This window comes from Fonsecaea multimorphosa, assembly GCF_000836435.1.
Source record: "Fonsecaea multimorphosa CBS 102226 unplaced genomic scaffold supercont1.3, whole genome shotgun sequence".
Taxonomy (NCBI): domain Eukaryota; kingdom Fungi; phylum Ascomycota; class Eurotiomycetes; order Chaetothyriales; family Herpotrichiellaceae; genus Fonsecaea; species Fonsecaea multimorphosa.
In genome coordinates, this window is record NW_015971637.1 from 2009844 (window position 1) to 2030252 (window position 20409).

A 20409-nucleotide genomic window follows, 5' to 3' on the forward strand; every position below is an offset into this window, starting at 1 on the left:
CTCTCGATCGAATTTTCCCAGCGAGTTCACAGGGGATGGGACGGGGAACACTACTATTAGCTCGAGTCACTGAGCGCACCAGGTTATGGTATTTTCGCACGTTTGCGCAGGTACAGCGTCAGCGTCATCAGACACGAGTTTCTCGACGAGAAAAAAGATCATTATTTGAGGATCGAAGGGGTATGTATAAGTACGACGGCGCACGACTCCGGCTGTCGTTCCATCCCCTGCTTCTGCCTTTCGGTGAGCAGCCAGGGTATCACGACACCTCGAGGGTCCTTGGAACGCGCTTCACACGCCATCATCCAAGACCGGCCTTCATCTCCACCTGGTGGTCTAAAGCATCTGTCCAAAAGAACTGCCTCAAGACAAGATCCAAACGCCCCCGGTCACAGTACTCGGGAAACCTAGCTCGAAACGCGCTTTGCAGGGAAGCTGCGTTTCCCGAGTGTGGACCGTCCGTGGCCGTCCAGCTGCTGAGCGTGACAAGCCACATCCAGACTAGACATTCCTTTTCCGTGACGTTGTTGTCGCCGGCCTCTTCGGTGTGGCTAGTTTCGTCTCGCAATGCTACATCATGCTCTTCCTCCTCCACCACCACACGAAAGGTCGGCAGGTCTTGTGTGAGGAGCAACCTTGGCGTCCTGAACGCGGTGTGGCTTGCGGACAGATAATGCCTGTCTGGCGCGAAGGCGACGCTGGCGTAGCAAATGAGCGCGAACACGAGGTACTTTTCAAAGTTGGGCGCCGGGTCGAGCAGGCAGGTGCAGGCGTCGCTGAAGTCGGCGTGCCGTCTGCGCGCGGGTAACGAGGCCACCGCCTCCATCTGCCGCGCGACACCCCCAGGGCTAGTCTGAATGGCGTCTTGGTAAGCAGCGATGCTGGACAGCACGGTCACGACGTCCATGGCGAGCTGGCCACGGGTCGCTAGACGACGGAATCCCGGCGGGAGGCGCGAAAGCAGACGTAGTGTTTCTGCCGAGTATGGTGGGGAGAGGTAGACTGGGCTGTAGGCGGGTTTGGAAGATGCAAACACAGAGGTGTCGCGGTATATATGGGTCCACCACGACTCGAACCTGAATAGCCCCCCGCGCCCAGGGGTGGATGTTGTCAGTGCGTGGTGGGCATCAAAAACTTGCAAGCAGTTCATCTGAACGATATTGTGGGTATGAGAATGAGAGGAGGACGACTTACTGCAAGACCGAGCATTTCAACATGCCATCCAGCCCAAGCACGTCCAGTCCGCCCCGAGACTCTATCATGGTCTTGATCCCTCGTCGATGCATTTGGAAAGCCTCCAGATCGCCGAAACCACTCTGGGTTTAATTTTGTTTTTCGTTAATCATCTACCAACATGCGAGATGCTCCAGGTTTGCCGCGCCTGATGAGGGAAAGGGGAATCTAGAGGGAAAGCACTTACAGCAATATGTCCCAAGAACAACGCCGCGATGATCGCTCCATCATCGTTGACGGCTCGCTGTCGTCGATGTCGACCATCACCACCACCTCCGGGATCCTCGTCTTGTACAACCATGTGCTCGCGCAACTTGGAGATGGCGACCTGGATCAGGCGGAGCACCTGCGCCGAGGGACCCGTCTTGTTGTTGGGGAAGTTCGACCGAACAAAAACGTCGCGCACCATGTTGGCCACTGCCACGCCGGCGTGCAGGGCCACCTCATGCGTCATGAGGTCGTAGTAGCTCTGTGCGCGGGATCAGGGGTCAGCTGGATAATTCGGGGTTACCAACCATGTGTGTAGACCTTGCCTGCAGACTTCCACGTATTGTATACGGCACTGCTTGAGCCAACTCTCTTTCCCTTCCCAGCTCACCCTCCTTTCTTCCGTAAGAGCGGTCCCGACCGCACTCCACGGGGCACGAGATGACCCAAAGCAGTGGATAGAGATAGATATCTTGCGAACCGCTCTGATTTGACTGACTGACTGACCTTGGCAAAAGTGTTGCTCACATCAAAGATGTGAAACACAGGTGCGTGCACCAAATCTGGCTTGACGGTGCTATCTGGGAAGGGTACAGGCGCAAAAGCCAAGTTCGTCAGCAACGGGGCCGCAATGCATCCAACCGACAGGACTTAGGAATGGGAAGGGGAAAGCAGGGAGGCCTTTTTCCTTCTTCCACCGTAACTCAACTCACAGAATTCAGCCGCGGCAGAAAAGCCAGCAGAATCGCGGTGTGGGACTCCAGGAAGGATATCGACGGGATGGCTTAGTGGCGACAAATGTCTCTCGAACTGTTGTTGAGATTTTAGGGGAAAATCGCGAATCGAGACCGCTCCTTTTCTGCTAACAGCAGGGGGAGCAGCAGTAATAATGGAATTGTCCTCGTAATCTTCCTGGTTTCTCCTTCTGCTCCTTGTGGTCTCGCGGGGCTTCGACATGAGTATAGCACGGCGTGCCAGACCCGTCGTCGACTTTGTGGACTTGACCTGGAGCGCTGCATGTCTCTTCCGGTGAAAGGCCATGGCAGCGTGCGAGCGCGCCTGAGAGGTGATACTCGGCCGCTGAGGAGTGCTGTTTCCTTGATAGTACATGCCTGGCGTGTTGACCAGGAAGAGAAAGTTGAAGTCCGTCATGATGGGCTAGGTAATATGGCCTCCTCTTCGACTGGTGTTAAGAGTCCCGAGTATGGGTGTGAAAACGATGGGGGCTTCTCAGTGCGCGTGCCGACCTAAGTTCCCGCAGCCCAAAGCCGTTGTTCCCTCGATGTGATGAGGCAAGAATGGTTTTCGATGTCAAATGCTGGACAGCGTTTTCCTGCCGTCGTTGTCGTCGCGTAGACCAGTCGATTGCACGGATCCTCAACCCATCCCACCTCGATGTCAGCCCACTTTTTAAGTCGCAGAATCACAGATATCGACTTCACCGCGACCCGATCCATCGCGACCCGAGGTGCTCTTGGAGCGGAAAGGGACCCCTCTCGTGATTCGTTCAAACATTCCTAGAGGGTCTTTGAAGCTGCTCGACAGGGTTCTAGACGTCCGGCTCTTCGGTTAGTCGATCAGCCCTTCTTGATCTCATTGGGCTCCCGCATCCTGGGTGACACCCAAAGAGGCAGAGGTTAGTCAGCTGGCGACGCGGTGTTGACTGACTGAGGAATAGGTGTAATATGTGGTATGCAGACGGTGGGTGGTACTTATCTAGGCTCGCTAGTAGGAGGTAAATGTAAAGGTGTCACAGAAATGTTTTATCAGTAGGTGGGCCGCAGTTGCCCATGGCCTAATGACAGCGATCCAACATCTAGATCGACCGTGCTTGGGGCCTGCTGGAAGAGCTCAATTACCTAACTCATACCGTGGTATTCTTCTAACCCGGACGGCATGCAAGCATTTAGGAAGTACCTAAGTACCTGGGTAGTTAAGAAAGTGGAAGAGCAAATAAACATCAGGAAGCCATGGTCATCTATATCCATGATGCTTGGATGGCATTTCACTTAGTATTATCATTTGTCTTTTCTTTTGAGACATCGTCTGCCTAAATCCCCCAAGGCAATCTAATATGGATGTCCTGGAGCACACGGTTTGATATTGGAAGAAAGCAGTATAGTAGATCCTGTGAGCCTGAACGCCGATGCTCGTCATGAACGGACAAAAGAAGTCGACAGTCGCGAACGTATATCCCTGCTTGTAAGCAAGGGAGACATCGCAGATATATGGAACAAAAGCCAGTGCTTTTGGTATGGCCGGTTTCGTCTCGTTCACTGACTCCCTGGCCTCCGCCCGTGAGCAAGTCCATTGCCATTCCCATTTCCTCCACCTTTGGATGCTCCGTTATTACTTGCTGCAGACGTTGCTCCATTCCCAACCCCGGACGCTGAGGAGTTGTTCATGACAGCAGCGGCAAGACTTGCTGCCGGTCCGCTTTGTCGATTTGCCCTGCGAGCTGCGCTAGCATGGGAGCCGCCTCCTTTGAGTGCCTCCTCGATATAATACCCAAACACGAAGCGGTACAAATCTCGGAGCCACCCAAAGCCATACACGCAGCTGGTCATCCCTCGAATGGCTCGGGCGAGTTCAACGGCATTGATTCGGCCCTGTTCAGCAATGGTCCCGGCGACGCCCAGATTTCGAAACGTGCTGTCATTTGCGATGGTCTTACGATAATTATCCAAGAGCGATACTTGCCACGCTAAGGTGCCAAAGGCGGTGTCGGGCAAGTTCCGGGCGAAGTTTGGCAGGGAGTTCAAATTAGGGTCTGCCGACGCCCGCGTGTAGCCTCGGCCAGTGGCCTGGGCAGCCTTCACAAACAACGTCTTGAGAAGGATGAGAGTCGGATCCTCAGCTGGTGTACGTACAGTCGACACGGTGGTTGCGGACATGGGATTTGGTCCCCCTTCCGAAGTGGCCGATGCAGGAAGAGAAAAAACGGACGAGGTTGTCGACCATCTGTGATTAGTTGCTGAAGTCGCTCCAGGGTTTGCAGAATGCGGATTACGCTGAGTCGGTGGGTTAGGTGACAGTTGTCTGCTTTGATTAGGCGCGGGAGTGGAGGAAGTTGAAGAGGCCGAAGACATTCTGGATGCTTCTTCGGCCCCAAGGACGAGAATATTGGGAACTGGAGCTTCGTCCGGTGAGATGGTGGTAACCGTGTCCTCGAAAATCGTAGTCGGCGTCTCAGGGAGTGCTCTTGGGTTGCCGTTCTCGTCTAACGGAGCGAACCCAGACCGTTTGGCCTGATTGAACGCTTGGGTGAAGGTCGTTTGACTGGGACGTGGGGTTCCTCGTTCAGGACGAATCTGCGTCCAGCCTTCTCGGAACAGGTCGCACAGTTCCCAGCATGCTTGGATCGCTGAGCCAAGGAGCTCTCTATCGGGCCTCTTCCCTTCTCGCCTGTTTTGCCTGAGACTAAACAGCATCTCCGCCAAAGACCAACAAGCACGAAGAAGGGAATCCGTCTCGTCAGCCATCTTGGACTTCTGCTTCATCAGTCGGTGGCAAAGGGTAATGTAGAAATCTAACGTTCTCTCCCGGAATGCCTCGGGCAGACTGCGATCATGGGTATTGAACAGATGATTGTTCAATTCAAAGCTGACACGGAGGACCGAGTCGGCTGTTTCGTTATCCCGCACGCGGACCTCAAACAGCGCCTGGCAGAAGTCGCGACAGAGATCGAGCGTTGGTCGAGACGAGTTGTGAGAGAAACTTTGCGACGAATGATTGTCTCTGGTGTCGTACAGATTCTGACACAGCTTCCAGCAGGATTTCCACGCTTGCTCCTGCATATCGCCACGGCCAGAAAAGTTGAAGATTCTCTCCCGGTGAATGTGGCTCAGGCTGGCTAATGTGTTGCACAACGTCCAACACTCGGACAAGGCATTGCGGAGGGCACTGATTTCAGCTTCGGCGTCACGTAATATCCGCTGGCCGAATTGACTTTCATCTCCGGTCTCATCGGTGCTGGGGTGGTCAGTGTCATCGCCCTCGAGAATGCCTGTAAAGTGTCAGTAACCAGAGACATGCAAGGAACAGTGGCCTCACTGGCAAGACTAGAGCCAGGACGGCTGAGGGAGCTGAGGTCCTGTCTTGTCTGTGCTCTGGGGGTGCGCGACCAGTCGTGTAGAGGGAGCGAAGGAAGAGAGGTTTGTAGCGGCGTTGGAGGCATCGGAGCTTCATGGGTCTGGAGAAATTGGGTCAGTACTCTAGACACAGCAGAGCACGCTTGCTGCTCACCTTGGTACCTGCTCTAGTGACCGGCGGTTTTGTGACGGTAGATCCTGAAGCCTTGGAATCCGTTGAATCTGCTCTCGATCTTTCGGCGTCCTTGGTCTCTTCTGCCAGAGACTCTTCAGCAATGGTTTCTTGTGGCTCGACCTGATTCTTCTCGGGGTACGACTGAGAGCCCTCCTGGCTCGGCTGCAACGGGTGTCAGTCAACGCCGGCAGCATCTGCAAGCACTTCTCCCAGATATTGGACATACAAATTTGCCAAAGCCTGTTGGTATATGGATAACAGATTGAGGCTCCTTCTCTTCTTCCAGTCTCGCGCGGAACTGTTCGTCCAGAGTAGGACCTGTTTCGACCTATATCTATCGTCAACCCACGGCCATCCCTAGGACTCCTGTTCATCGAGCATACCCGCAGTGGAGTTGTAATATTTTGGAGAGCCTCCCTCAATGGAGATGCGACAGGTGGTCTCTGCGCGTCATTGAATGCTGTAGGACCTGCGATCACCGAACCTCGTTCTGTGCCCTCCTCTTCCACTTCTTCATCCACGTCCTCAAAGTTGGTCACGTCCGAGGCAACCGGCGAAGGTGCCACGGGATCTTGGGGCGAAGTAATATAGTTGGCCGGTGGAGGTTTAAGCTGATTTTCAGTTGTGGTGTTGCTCTTCTCGGTAGCAGAAGCAGCAGGAGACCTGGTCAAGTCAGATGCATTTCGTCCACACTTTGGAAATTGGACAACCCTACATGGGGAGACCAGAGTTCGCCGCTGCCCGAGGTCGAGGCGAATCCGGATGGTCTGTAAAGGGCGAAAATGGGGAGAACAACGGGTTCGTCGAAGGACTAAACCCCAGAGGAGCTCTCACAGCCATCATCTTTGTCTGCTAACCTCGACGGCCTGCGGCACAGTCGGCCACGATTGCGAGGTCGTTCTGCACCAGCAGGGAAAAGGGAAGATGCGTGGTGGCGGAGTAGGATGTGCAAAAGGAGGGCAAAGAAGACGGATGAGGCAGACTACTGTCAAGCGCTGCTAGAGTCGCCCGATGTTTGGTAGATGCCGCAAACCGTCGCACGGCTACTGTTGCGGCCGCCTAAACGGTCGCGTGTGCCGCAGCGCACGTTGGCACAGGGATATTCAGGATTGAAGAAGACGGTGGTATAGAGGCGTATGGTAGGAGGAGACACAATGCGCCCAGTCATCGGGAAGCAAACACGGCACAGCACAGGGTCAAAATCAATGAGCTATGATACCACTTGCTCCGGAACGTGTTGGACAGTAATTGGGAGACATCCAAGAGTCCAAACAATATCGATGAAGAAAGAGGGTCCCAAGCAATGGAGGGGGGAGAAAAAGTTGAGAGGGCGGAAATGGTACCTGGTCTGCTTGTTGGTGGAGGCCTGATGTTAAGTGTTGGCGTATGGCATATGAGAATACCGCGAGTGCAGCATCTGATTCGATCCAGCATGCATTGTCAGGCCCGCGATGGTGGCTATACCTCTGTTGGCCTAGCAGACACCACAATGTGGGAAGCAGAGAGAAGGGAAGCAGGTGTGGATGTGTGTGTTGTGTCTGCGTGTCAGAGACAGAGAGCGATGCTGGAGTCAAGACTCGCGCCGCGCCTAGCTTGTGAGCTGGGCCAGGGGTACGGAGAATGTGATGCTAGAGTCCACGATAGAGAGGCCGGCGGTTTCAGGAGGAGCAGCGCGTCGAGCACGAACTGTGAGTGGTGGGAAGAGCTGAAGATGGACGGAGTGGAACAAGTTCAAGTGCAATGCGAGATTCTGCAAACAGCCAGACGGTCCACCTTTCCAGCTCTTGTCCAATGTCCATGCACCTTTTCCGGATGAGATACCAGGTCGCCGGAGAATTTGTGAACCAGCAGGTTGGAGCGCAGAAGAGGAGCTACTCGTAGAGGCCAGCATGAAGGGGCCAGATGGAGGAAACGAGAACTTTGGATAACCAGTGACAGACAGACAGGGCCCCCACCTGCCACGCGACAGAGCTAGCAGGGCAGAGAAGCAGAGGCTGAAGGCTTTGGAGTGTGATGAAATGTAATTGAGGTGCATGGAACTCGCAGAAGCGTGGAAAATGATCACCGGCCGGGGACAGCAGCGCAGTCGATGATTCGATCAAGAGGGTTTTGAGAGGGTCGCAGAGGTCCAAGGTTCGTAGCCAAGTGGATCGCAGGCAGATGGTTAAGCGCCGACACAAGGGAAAGGAGGGTGCGGGAGGCAGGGAGGCACAGGGACCCGGCGAAATCGGGGTTGACAGGAAGACAAGGTGAGAAGAAGTGGGAAAAAGAGAGACGATAGCGGATGAGGAACAGGTGTAAGAGTGGAGTGGATGGAGAAGAAAGAGAGAGAAGACAGCCCCAGATACCAATCACATGTCACACAAAGGACTTGCTAGTGATGTCCAGCTGCAAGTAAGCGCCCGGGCTCTAGGGGACCGGGGCTTTAACTGGTGGGAGCTGGGGAAGTGCAGAAGTGCATGAGTGGGTGGACCAGTACAGCTTGGTGGGTGTTGGACGATGGGGGGTTGAATTGGGGTTTAGAGATACGAATGTCTGCATTCACTGCTGCCTCAGATACCTAGCTAGGTTATGAGGTACCTACCCAGGCAGGCATGGACCACTGAATGGGGAGCTCTGGGTTCTCGTAGGAGCATCCAAGGGAGCTAGGCCAGTGAGGGTGTCCAGGCACTGGACAGGCACTGTGCGGAGTACTCGGTGCCCATCTCAGAGCTAGCCTAGAGCTGGCCATCTGTACCAGGTACATACCTACCTAGGTATCTAGGTAACTTCAGGCCAAAGAGAATCATTCATACATACACACGAGGTTACTAGTACACATCCCTCGCAGGAAGAAAGAGCCGCATCATGTCTCTCACACGAGTCCGAATAATGCCTTTGTTTCCGTGGCCCCCAACAACACCATGCAAAACGAACAAGATGAACATCCCCGTCGTCAGTCATTGTCCAGTAGCTTCGCCGCGCACTTTTCTGATGAACCTCTGGCATATTATCGAATGGTCATCTGCTTGGCCATTGCGCCGCCTTTGCCGACGCCGCCCTCCCTGGACGCTGACGCGCTGACGCCCGCTTTCCGCTCAAAGATCTTCCAAAATTTCAAACTCTCATCCGCCGCTGTGTGATCGTTAGCCCGTGTCGCTTCGATGCTAGTCCCAAACTTTGCACACTCACCTGCCGTTGCCAGCATTTGTCCATCGGGACTGAGGCAGCTGTGAAGCACTCGAGTCTCGTGAGCCGGAATCTCCACATTTCGCACCAAAGTCGGATAGCTCCAGATGCTCAGTGAGTTGTCTGGGAAGCCGCTGGAGCTCACCAGTTCACGGTAGTGATTGCTCCACTTGAGGCTTGTCACTTGTGATCCCGTGTCGATGCTGTTGACTCGAGCGCCTGTGGTCGTGTTCCAAAAGTGAATATGGCGGTCGTACGACCCGCCACCAGTTGCCAGGAGGTTCAATTGCCAGGGGCACCAACTAAGGGCCTTGACCGCCGCGCGGTGATTCTTCTTTGCAAACTTGGGAGCGGCCAATGAACGGGCGTCCCAGATGGACACCAAGTTGTCGTTTCCGCCCGTGGCCAGCTGCGCGCCATCACTGCGCCATTCCAAGCCACACACTTCCGAGGTGTGGGACACCAGCTCGGCAACCTTATGTTGGGCGACCCGGACGTCATGGTTGAAGACGAGCCCACTTCTTGCCCCTGTGGACAAGGTGTGCTTGTTCCATCCCATCACACCTACCCGAGTTTCATGTCCGAACATGCTCCGGAGTTTGGTCCCTTCTTCGACGTCCCAGATCTGGACTTCCCCGGAACCAAGACCCACGCCAACATACGCGCCATCGCCAGACCATTTGACACTGCTGACATAGGTGTCGGGCGAAGTTTCCAATAGGCAGCTGACGGTGCCGCTGTCGGCAGACCAGACGTAGACATTGCGCTCCAAGCCAATGGCCACCTGGTTACCCGAGCTCCAGTCGAGCAGATTCAGATAATAGTCATCGACAAGGCCAGGCGCATCCAACACACGCTCAGGCGCAGATTGAATGCGGCGTCGGAATTGAGCTGACTGAGCATTTGCTGCCTTGAGTGGGCGGTTGTATTGTGACCGGAGATCAATTGGCTTGGATGATTCCGGAGGGGCAGGCTTGAATTCAAGAATCCGTTGGCTTGTTGAGATGCCACATGCAGAGGCTAGTGATGATTCATAAGCACTGGAATCGGGTTTGGTCCGTGTGTAAGATGAGGAGGTGTTGTCATCCTCGAGACCAAGACCTTCTAGGGCGGTCGTGATGTCTGCATCCGCACCTCGCGCGGAGATCTCAAAGGCACTAGCGCTGGCAGCGTTTGCGAGGACGATGGACCCATCCACACCGGCAGTTCGCGGTCGAGTGTTCTCATCCGCCTTGCCAGACCCGGCAATTGCCAGGCCCGCACTTGCAGCCCTGTTGGGAATGAATCTATCTGCGGTGTTATTGGGGAGTCTGATCGTGGTCTTGCCTGCCCTCGACCTCAGGACTGTCTCTTTCCTTGATTTTTCTCTCGACGGTGTGGCAGTTGTGTTTGGCCCGGTGCCTGTTAAAGTCCAGTCCGAGACACCCAGCTCTAGTTGCTTAGGTGACTGCCGTCCCTTGGCAATATTGGATTTTGGTGAATTGGCATAGGCAAACTTGGATACCGATCTTGAGATGGAGCGAGAGAAGAAGGTCGAAGGATCGGACTTGTGGATAGACTGGTCTTTTCGTAGAGGAGTAGAGGGAGAGGAGGTGGTGGAGATGTTTGTGGCAACGCTTGTAGTTCTCTGTCTTGGGGATGGGGTCAGAGGCATTCTGCCACCTGCGGTTTTAGTGGAGAAGAGGCCATGATGGCTTTTGAGAGGTGTTGATACCGAGGCTGTTGCCATGGTGTGTAGATGTGTATGTTTTTGATCGAACGGACAAGTCAATGTTTCGATCAGGGTCTGCTGTTGAACCGAGAATCAATCAAGACCTCGGGGGTTAGTAGTGGTTGTCGATTAAGCAATCAGAACTTGTCGAGGAAGTATCTGTGCCTGGGTCCAGCAATTCAGTGATTATCTCAAGATGCTCAACTGAATGGATCCTGAGAAAGCTGTCGGTAGTATGTAAGTTAGTAAGTCTCTCAGTGTCGCTGATATTGTTGGATGATTGAGTAACCGAGCGGTGGTTGTGGCACGGCAGGGCGATGCAGTCGGGGGGTCGACCAAATCTAGCAGATGCAGGTATGATCTAATGGACTGTATGCTATGCACGCGCAAAAATGTATGCGGAGAGGAGGGAGATGTGGATGGAGGTGAGGGAGTATGGTATGGTAGAGAGAAAGAAGAGCTGTTGAATGAGTGAGAACTGGAAGTTCCAGTTGAAGTACTTTCCCAAGTTGGTGGATTTGTCTGCCACGGCAACGGCGACCCACAGCCCACTATGCCGTTTGTGGCACTAGTCAGTCTGGCCGTCGCTGGGGCAGAATTGTTACGTCAGCGCCAAGAGAGACGGAAAATGGAAGAACATTAATCCGAGCCACTCCCTCCGTTTGCCAAACATGCTGCCACCTGAAACTTTCGCCGATCATTTTTAATCTTCACTCCCTTTTCTGCAACCCCTTGTCATTTCCTTGTCGTCCCATACACGTCGACGGCGGGCAAAGCTTTGATATTCAAGTCTCGCTTACCCCACTTGGATGAGCCTCCGGGCTTCTTCACGCCCCATCTTTTACTCCATGAAATTGGTGAAACCTTCTTGAACAAGCAGCGCTGCCCTAAGCCTACGCCTTTCCCCGTAAACGCCGAAGTTCCAGTGAATCTTCAGTGAATCTTATGATGGCCCAACCTGCGAGAACACAACCATTCCTTCGCGACGACTCTACTGCTGAAGACGATCCAGTGTGGATCATCGGTCCCTCTCGACCACCCCGGGATTCTGGTGCCAATACTCCCACGGCTAACAGCTACATTATGCCCACCATCCCAAACAATAACCCCACCAACATGAACAACGGACTGAAACCAAAGATCACCAAGACCACTGGACAGAAACCGGCTTGCCTGGTCAATGCATCAGTCACCTACTGCGGGAACGACCAGATCTACGCCTTTGGCGGCTTCGACCAATTCACAGACGAAGTCTACAATCACGTGCTTCGGCTGAATCTGAAAACGCTAGACTGGGCGCTAGTGGATAATTATGGGGACATTCCCGGGGTGCGGATGGGGCACTCAGCTTCCCTTTACCAAGGCGATAAACTTCTAGTCTATGGAGGAGAAAATGAACACCGGGAATACCTGTCGGATGTGGTCATTCTCAACCTGAAAGACCATTACTGGACCCAACCAGACGTCCAGGGTCCCGTCCCCAAAGGCAGGGCCAGACACGCGGCAGTCGTGTATGAGGACAAACTATTCGTCATTGGAGGGTTGACCGGAGAGGCCAATTACATCCTCGACGATATCTGCTACTTGGATCTGAAGACGTGGACATGGTCCAAGACATGGAGCTTTGTGCAAAGATTCGATCACTCCGCCTGGATATGGGGAGGTCGACTATGGGTTCTAGGAGGCCTCGGAGCAGATATGGAGCGCCCTTCAGAAATTTGGTGGCTGGATCTTAAAGGAAGTCCGGCTTTGAATGGCTCCGGCAGGCAGTACTCTACCATGGGTCGCGTGTCCTCTACCAGACATGATCCCTGGCTGCATCCCACCCGCGCTGATCGTGTCGATACCTACACTGCCAACTCTGGCAGCGTTCACATTCGGTCTACAAGACGGGAGAAGCCCGTCGCCCCTGGAGCGATATCGTCGCTGAAATTTGTTTCTGGCCCGCATGTCCCCCTCCAATCGTCCGGCACACATTTCCACGTCTGCTCATCTGGCGCTTTGCTCGACTTTGTCACGCCGTCGTCGACTATTCGTCACAGTGAATGCAACTTGTCATCTCTCGAGCTGGACTCGTTGAGGTGGCAAAGATTGGTCGAAGGTCCGGAGCTATTCCAACCAGGCTACAAATGGCATTACTGTACAATCAACGAGGATGGAACAAAGGTCTGGCTGCTTGGCTCCCCTGGTGACGACTCTACTGGGACCAATCAAGAGCTGCAACTGAGCGAGGTTTTGGCCGTCGATCTCAAACGCTATGGCTTGGTCGGCAACCTTGACTCCTTTGCGTCTGAGCAAAACCGCATCCTGGCCTCCGAACGGCAGACAACGCATTCAATTCCCTCTGGCGGTGTGGGATCCGGCCTCGGCTCGGACCTGGCCTTGATATTTGATCAGCCCCCAGAATCCGGCAGCATGAGCGACTTCATCATAACGGCGAATAACGTCCACCCTTATGAAGACGACAACAGTTCGGAAGCCGATTCCCAACTGCGATTTTCCACCAACTCGACTAGCAGTCAGGTATTTCTTGCTGAGCAGTCTGCTGTCTCCGCCCCGATTCATGTTCACAAGATGATACTCCAAGCCCGATGGCCGCACTTCAAACGTCTCTACGCTTCCAAAATGGTGGAATACCAGACTTCTCGGTTACACATCCCTGAGCCATACTCGGTTGTACGCGCGTTCCTGTACTACCTATACACGGACAGCATTTCCCCCCATCCCGTGTACTGCCGCGACCTCACGGATGTCGCTGGCATGCTCGTGATGGCCAACCTTTACGACATGCCAAAGCTCCGCCTTCTGTGCGTCAATCGTCTTTCGCGCGAGATTGACATCGTCCACGCCGCCGTGATTTGGGAGCGTGCAGGACGGACCGAGGAAGAGTGGCTGAAACAACGCGCGGCCCGCTTCTGCATGATGAACTTTGGCCGGATTGTGCGTACCGAGGGATTCAGGAGCCTGAGTCGGCAGTCTATCATGGAGCTTTGCGAGGTTGTTGGGATGGAAGGGAGAGTTGTTGATGGCGATGAGATGGACGACGCTGATGGTGGGATCATGCAAGGCGGAAGCCTTGGTGGGCGATATAGACGAAGAAGCCATCGACCCAGTGGAGACGCCGAAGAGACCGAGGGGGATGACGATGACGGGATGGACATGAACTGATGCCATCAAACGAAAATCAAAAGGAGATGGGAATTAGCCGCCTCTATCCAGTCACGAAGAAACGGAAAGATGCTCGCTTGAGCCAACGAGAAAAAAAGGAAAGGAAAGCAAAAGACCCTCCCGGGTCCGACCTTGACGGGAATTCCGGATTTTTCAACTTCTCCACGGGCTTGCTTGCTTGCAGTCCCGGTGCATGGCAAGATATACGTGGTTTTTTTTTTCCCGAGGAAAGCTACGGTCAGAATCCACGCAAAAAAGATTGTCACACAATGGAAGGGGAACCCCAAAGGAGGGAAAATGTGCATGGCATGAGCCCCAAAAACAATGAGCATAGCGAGGACAACGGGACGGACTTTTTGTCGAGGGAAGGCGAATAACGGACTATCAATTACATTGTACTGAGATGGGGGACTGGGGTTGGTACTGGACTGGGATGGGATGGGTTGGGCTGGGAAGGGCTGGTTTTCGGTGAATGAGCAATTCAACGCTGCTTTGTGCTGTATATGTACCTGGGTAGGGAGGTAGGTAGGTAGGTACATATATGTGCCTGAAGCACGTATGTAACTACTACCACTACTATTGCTGCTACTACTATCACTTGTGGTCCGCTGGATGTATGAGTTTATAGTTGGGCGTTGAAGCCATCTGTCAGGCACTCACTCACTCACTCACTGGACCTATCTACCTAGTAATTTGTCTATTCTCCTGAGCTGGGCAAGCAGGGTTGCTGTGAGATAACAGGCACGGATTCATTCACTCAGCCAGGGTACCAAACGGCTCGGTTTTTGTGTTGGTTTTGATATTAAATGGCGTGCTCCCATTCTTGACCGTCTGGTCTGTTTTCGTGTCGTCTTGCTAACTAGGTAGCTATCTAGTACATGTACAAATACAGCCTCGACAAGACTGCCTGTTCCCAGCTCAAGAACGGGCATGCGTCCGAGGTGGCTCCAAGGTGGCTGAGGAGAAGTTGCACAAAGCAGTGGTCAAGTCTGCGCTGTATCTATTTCGTTTCACCTTGCTCGGAGTTCATTCTCACTTTTTTCCTGGCCCGAACCCATCTCATTGATGTTACCTCTGCTCATCTTTGCATGTTGCACAATGGACCGGATTTGCCGAGTTCGAATCAGCGCCTCAATGCATTTCGATCAATACTTCCAGCTTGCGAGAGAGGTGTGTTGCCTGCTTTGGTTTCCCCGGGCCCGTAATCCAACTGCTGTGCGCCAGTACGTTCCTGTTTTTGCGAAGCTTAACTCAGCTTCGATGTCGTGCTTGCCGAAGTCTCGTCCTAACCATAGCGATTCTATCTCTTCTTCCCTCCGGGTCTTGGTTTGACCTCTTCCGGCTGCACGCCATGCAACATAATCTTGTTTGGTGTCTGAGGTGTGTTCTTTTGATAGCCTTGGCTCCAGTCGTAGCAGACCGCATATGCAAACACTGTCCCTTGCCTATTGAATGCCGTTGCCGTGATCGGCGCGCCCACTGCTGGATAACCCTTGAGCCGATGCTTCGCATTACCATCCCAAAAGTGGAAAGTGCCGTCGCTGCCTGCGGTCGAGAACGTGCCATGTACGGGGTGAAAGGAAATGGCGTTGACGGCGTAGACATTGGCGACATCGCGGTTGGGGCCGGTGGTGGCGGGCGTGTCGCGGTGGCATTTGAAGCTGAAGTTGTTGTCGGCGGCCTTTTCTTCCACATATTGGATTGCACATCTTCCCTCGATACTGCCCACCGCGAATCCAGTGGCATCCGTGAAGCAACTAACCACTCGGGTCTGGAATTTCAACGGGGACTGTACCGACTTGTAGAACTTCTCGGGCGAGTTGAGGTCGACGATATTGATGTATCTATCTGCCGTACCAATAACTAAAAGTTTGTTCTTGACATCCATGGTGTAGACTCGCTCCTGACATTGTAGTGTTGCGACAGGGTTTGGAGTCCGCAAATCCCAGTATTTGACGGTCTTATCCCACGAGCCGGTAATGAGAATGGACGAGTTATTGATATTCGCGAACCGACACGCTCGGACGGGCTGTTCGTGGGCGACGAGGGTTTGTGGAGTCATATTGCCCGATCCCAGGTCAAGGAGTCGGAATGTCTTGTCGGCACCGCAGCCTGCAACCTTTTGGCCGTCCTAGAATCTGGGTTAGTATGTCCTCCCAGACATATCTTCAACCCTGGCACAACTCACGTCTGACCATGCGCAGCCCAGCACTGGAGCATCAAAATCCATAGCAGCCTTGCCCTCGCTCTGCCCCTGCTCGTTCACCTGGTATATCCGGACTTTTTTATCCCATGACGAGACCGCCAGAAAGTCGGCCTGTGGGGAGAATGCAAGATGAGACGTGCTGTCTTCTGGTGGTTGCACTAAGGCGACATCCTTTGAGAGGTCCCCAGTTGTGCTTGTGGTGGCCGCGGCTGCGGGCGATGAACCAAAGAGGGTAGACATATTACCAAACTATGGCGCAGGAACTTCAGAGGGGTTTCGGCGGAGGCTTGCAAGCAACAGGGGACGAGGCAGAGATTGTCTGTCAAGCGAATGTCAAGGAGGTGGTGGCAGGCACGAATACAGGAATTCGATGCGGCTGCCAGCGCGTAGAATATCTGAAGCCTCCAAACAGCGCGACGGCAGCCTATCGACCACCGTTCCCTATGCCAAGGCTACGGGCATATAGTCTACAGCCAGATTTGGAGATATCTCCCCGCTGCTTTATAACAAGCTTTGAATCTTTTAAAGCAGCGTCGATTCGTACAATATTCACTGTAACCATTGCTAGACCTTTCTGTATGTTGTCCATAAAAAAGGGAGAGAACATCTATATTCAGCCGTATGTCACCTAGATTGCTCCAGAACGTGAAGCCACGGCGACAAAGAGGGCGGTCTGTGGCTACAGACCCGTGGGCCGGGCAATCTGAAGACCGCTTCTTAAGGAGCAGGGCTCGCAGGTCTCGTGGATAACAGCTAGGTGGCTCTGTAGATGTTCCAAGGGCGGATTTCAGACAGGCCTATCCCAAGGCGTTATGACGAACAAAGTGAGGAAGGAAGGAAGAAGGCATTGTCTGCGCATGGTGTGGGGCGGTTATAGAACAAACCGGGACTAGCAAAACTCCGAGCCTCCAAGAACGGATTGGCGTTCAACGGTCAACTGGCCTCTACTAACTTGTGTCTCTTCATGGTCATCTCGTGCCGTTCAAGATTACGAGCACATCTGGATCTTATCAAAGCGCTTCCCCACATGTCCCTGCCTGTATCGTCAGCCCGTCTATGAAGCTAAAAGACATATGCAATCCGCGGCGTTGTCCCAGTGGTTGCGAAAAACGAAACCCGTGACGGAACGACGAACGAGGCTACTAAAAGGTGCCATCCTTCTTGGTTCTTGAGAAGAACTTGCTCTCCCAGGACTCGACGGCTTTTTCAGTGGTGTAAAGCGGATTGGACTGGAATACCCGAACCAAGTGAAGCTCTGTGAAGTTCTGGCTTCTCTTACTTGCTAAGATCGCTACAAACCTCAAAACCACGATACCTCCCAAAACACCTATGCAATGGTTACTCGTTAATAACGCTGAACCATGGCCCATTCGATACACAAGCCAAATGTCTTTCACTGCGGACACCACAACCCCAAATATCCGAGGAAGTCAAATGTGGGGACTTTTTGTCTCGCACAGCCGCCTAGATGGCATGCTAGAATTCATCTTCGTCTGGGCCTTGGCCCATGTCGTCGTCTTCATATTGGCCTTCGTCTGGGTATTCTTCTTCTCCTCCTTCCCCATGCTCAAACCCCTCGTCGCCTTCCCACCCCTCCTCCCCATGCCCCTCCTCTGGCTCCTCTTCCGGCTCTTCCTCCTCTTCCTCCTCCTCTTGCTGCTGTCCAAACTGCTGGCCCGGATGCGTTTGCTGGGATGGTCCAGCATGCATTTGTTGGGATGTTCCGGCATGCATCTGCTGGGGTGGTCCGGCATGCTGACTCGAACCTTGAGCAGCGTGGCCCAGGGCCTGGGCCTGGGCGTCTTCCAAGAGCTGCCTCTCGAAGGCGACCGAGTCCTCAGTCAGTGGCGGGAGATCTTGCAGGCCGTGCTGTTGCAGGATCTGTCTCACTGATCGATCGAAGGCTGCTTGGCCGGCTGGCGCGGTGGGGAGTGGAGGGGCGGTCAGGCTTTGAGACTGGATGAAGTCGACGACCTGGTGATTGAGATTGTTCTGGGCGTTCTGCCGAGCCTGGGTGTCCAGATCAGGCTCCTGCCCATTGTCGTCGTCGTCGTCGTCGTCGTCGTCGTCGTCTAGGTCTGCTGTCGGGTCGAAGCCGGGCGCCCCCGGAGGCGGCCTCGCCCCGGATCTTGGTCCTGCCGGGCCCGCCGGTGGTGCCGCCGGCGGCGCCGTTCGTAAGGTTACTACAAACGACAAGTAGCCCCCGGTCGATACGGTGTTCCCTTCCCTGAGTGACGTTGCCTGCCCCTGTACGTTCTTCTGCGTATACGCCGTCGCGTTGAAATGACCGCCGCCGTTCCACGTGATCGCGTGTGCTACCAACAGGAAGTTGGTCGCCGAGACCGGCTCGGTGCCCGTGAATCGCTTGGTCGGGGGGTCCTTTTGCAGCTTCTTCGGGTTGGGTATCTGCTGGGAATAGGTGATGGTCCATTTGGCGCCGGGAGGCGCCGTAGGCCGGGACGGGACTGGTTCATTCTGGGTTTCTGGAGGAGGGGGGTGGTTGAAGATCAAAGGAGGTGGTGGCACCATGCTGCAGGACGGGTTGACAGTAGATGTGGGGGGAGGTGAAAAGAATAGATTCGAGACAGTTGTCACAGGACTGTCGAGATAGACTGTCGTCCGTAGAGCTCCGTACAGCAGGAGGGAGAAGGGCCAACTAATAATGGTTGAAAAGGCAGTCACCGTCTCGCTTGTTTACTCATATATATCATTGAAGAAATCGATTTCTTTATTTGCAAAAGAGTACCCAAAGTTAATACCCTCTACTATGCCTCCTTCCCAGCAAGCCATCCTCTAGCTCTTAACCCAGGACGAGTATCTCAAGGAGGCTCTGGCTGACTGGGGTCCGTTGGAGGCTATAACGCAAAGGGAATATTGACCAAACTGCTGAGACTTAGAATAATGTGGGCCATGGGGCGCGACGACGAGTGGAAGGACTCGTCTCGGGAACCATTGCACGAATGTCAGCACCCTGTCTTGTGTCGTTAGGAGGTATAACTTTCGTAAACGTATATCCCTTTCACCTTACTCATTCGATAGATACTCCGTCTTACCTGTAAATTGCTCCAGGGAGGCCGTCTATTCTTCAGATTAGCGGTAAGAGAAGAAGCTGGAGTTTTATGTGGGCTGCGGGTCTCGACATCCAGCTCAAGGGGCCTGCAGGACGGGAGTGATATCAATAGAGCATGTATTCCTGAATGTCGCGTGTGATGAGGGTCGCTGATGTCTCCAGTCCCCCACAAGGCAGTTGCCTCCCCGCTGTCATTTACAGCTTCATATTACACCACATACCGTTTTCTATATTCACGCTTATCTGTTTCAAGGGTGGCCCTTTCCAGTTACGTTCACTGCCCCTTCGAAATGGTCAGCTCATATACTGGTCTCGGCACTCCAGGACCCTGAAACGGCTGGTGCAACGACACTTGAATGATCCTTGATCAAACGGAATTACAACCCTTGGAACCCTTATGGGGCCATGGTTCATGATGACGACCGAGGAAAACGCTGCGACTGCCCGCACCACAGGGAGGCATCCTGGGGGCAGTCAGGTATATTTCCCCTCCTCTGCTGGAACGAACCCATACTCGAGCCATTGAGCAAGGTGTAAAGTGGGTGAATTCACAGTCGAGTTCTCCGATACAGGCGACTCTAGGTAAGGTCGAGATCAAGCAGCAGCGCTGGGAAAGCCCAGGGCATCCAGATAGAGAGGATATCTGCCCACTTTTCCCCAACGTCCATCTTAGAGAGGACTCCATCGACCGCAATTCCACGTTATGATCACGGGTGGAGTCGACACAATCGATACCCACCGCACGGCGGTGATGTCGTGATTACTTGTATTACCTGTATCTGCCAGTCACTTACCAGTGGGTCACTTCAATCGTTATAATTGTCCAATGAATTGGGCGGCAAAGATCCATCTCATTGCCTGGGCAGGAATTCGTAGCGCCTATTTTTCCGCCCACGATAAGCGAGAGAAGTCACCACGCTCTCGGAACTCCGAATCAAGAAAATCCAAAGAATCCCAGAAGCCGTGGTGCAAAAATCGATGGAGTATCCTGGATGCGAGCGTCGATAATCCGAGGATAACGCTTAAGCATCTGCTTGAAGGTCCTCGGTGTTGAAAAAGAAAAAAATGACCAGATCTGTTGAAAGCTGATGCCAGGCATTACGACTTCTATTCGACAGAGAGAGAAAGGTCACCACCGGGCCCAACCGTCCCACTGTGGCTTATGAGCTCGTGTGACCATTGTGCCTCTGTTCTATTGTGCAATAATCCGATAATGGGTCGGAATGGCCTGGTATAACTCTCGTGCATCTTTCAATCTGGGCAGTGAGCACCGGCTACCTTCCACCACTGAACTCATCCCGATTCCGAAGCAACACCTACCTATATTGGACAGCCCGCTCTATCTCAATTTAGTTGCGCCGCGGAAAGAATGATCCATAA

The 20409-nt window shown here is 53.7% G+C and overlaps 6 protein-coding genes across 6 annotated transcripts; 1 reads left to right on the top strand and 5 right to left on the bottom strand.

Moving 5' to 3' along the window:
* Positions 1–301: 301 nt before the first annotated feature.
* Positions 302–2592, bottom strand: Z520_02543 (uncharacterized protein; the record flags this gene model as incomplete). The annotated part of the gene is made up of 6 exons (XM_016773057.1): positions 302–1076; positions 1195–1316; positions 1421–1702; positions 1749–1925; positions 1948–2021; positions 2154–2592. The coding sequence occupies 6 exons, from the start codon at positions 2590–2592 to the stop codon at positions 302–304; spliced, it is 1869 nt and encodes a 622-aa protein (XP_016636527.1).
* Positions 2593–3713: 1121 nt separating this feature from the next.
* Positions 3714–6549, bottom strand: Z520_02544 (uncharacterized protein; the record flags this gene model as incomplete). The annotated part of the gene is made up of 6 exons (XM_016773058.1): positions 3714–5446; positions 5494–5632; positions 5686–5868; positions 5933–6034; positions 6090–6369; positions 6422–6549. 6 exons carry the CDS (start codon positions 6547–6549, stop codon positions 3714–3716), a joined length of 2565 nt encoding a protein of 854 aa, XP_016636528.1.
* Positions 6550–8695: 2146 nt separating this feature from the next.
* On the bottom strand, positions 8696–10603 carry Z520_02545 (uncharacterized protein; the record flags this gene model as incomplete). The annotated part of the gene is made up of 2 exons (XM_016773059.1): positions 8696–8820; positions 8878–10603. 2 exons carry the CDS (start codon positions 10601–10603, stop codon positions 8696–8698), a joined length of 1851 nt encoding a protein of 616 aa, XP_016636529.1.
* A 930-nt stretch (positions 10604–11533) lies between these two features.
* Positions 11534–13753, top strand: Z520_02546 (uncharacterized protein; the record flags this gene model as incomplete). Its single annotated transcript, XM_016773060.1, has 1 exon — positions 11534–13753. One exon carries the CDS (start codon positions 11534–11536, stop codon positions 13751–13753), a length of 2220 nt encoding a protein of 739 aa, XP_016636530.1.
* A 1300-nt stretch (positions 13754–15053) lies between these two features.
* Positions 15054–16199, bottom strand: Z520_02547 (uncharacterized protein; the record flags this gene model as incomplete). The annotated part of the gene is made up of 2 exons (XM_016773061.1): positions 15054–15884; positions 15942–16199. The coding sequence occupies 2 exons, from the start codon at positions 16197–16199 to the stop codon at positions 15054–15056; spliced, it is 1089 nt and encodes a 362-aa protein (XP_016636531.1).
* Positions 16200–17435: 1236 nt separating this feature from the next.
* On the bottom strand, positions 17436–18488 carry Z520_02548 (uncharacterized protein; the record flags this gene model as incomplete). Its single annotated transcript, XM_016773062.1, has 1 exon — positions 17436–18488. The coding sequence occupies one exon, from the start codon at positions 18486–18488 to the stop codon at positions 17436–17438; it is 1053 nt and encodes a 350-aa protein (XP_016636532.1).
* Positions 18489–20409: the final 1921 nt, after the last annotated feature.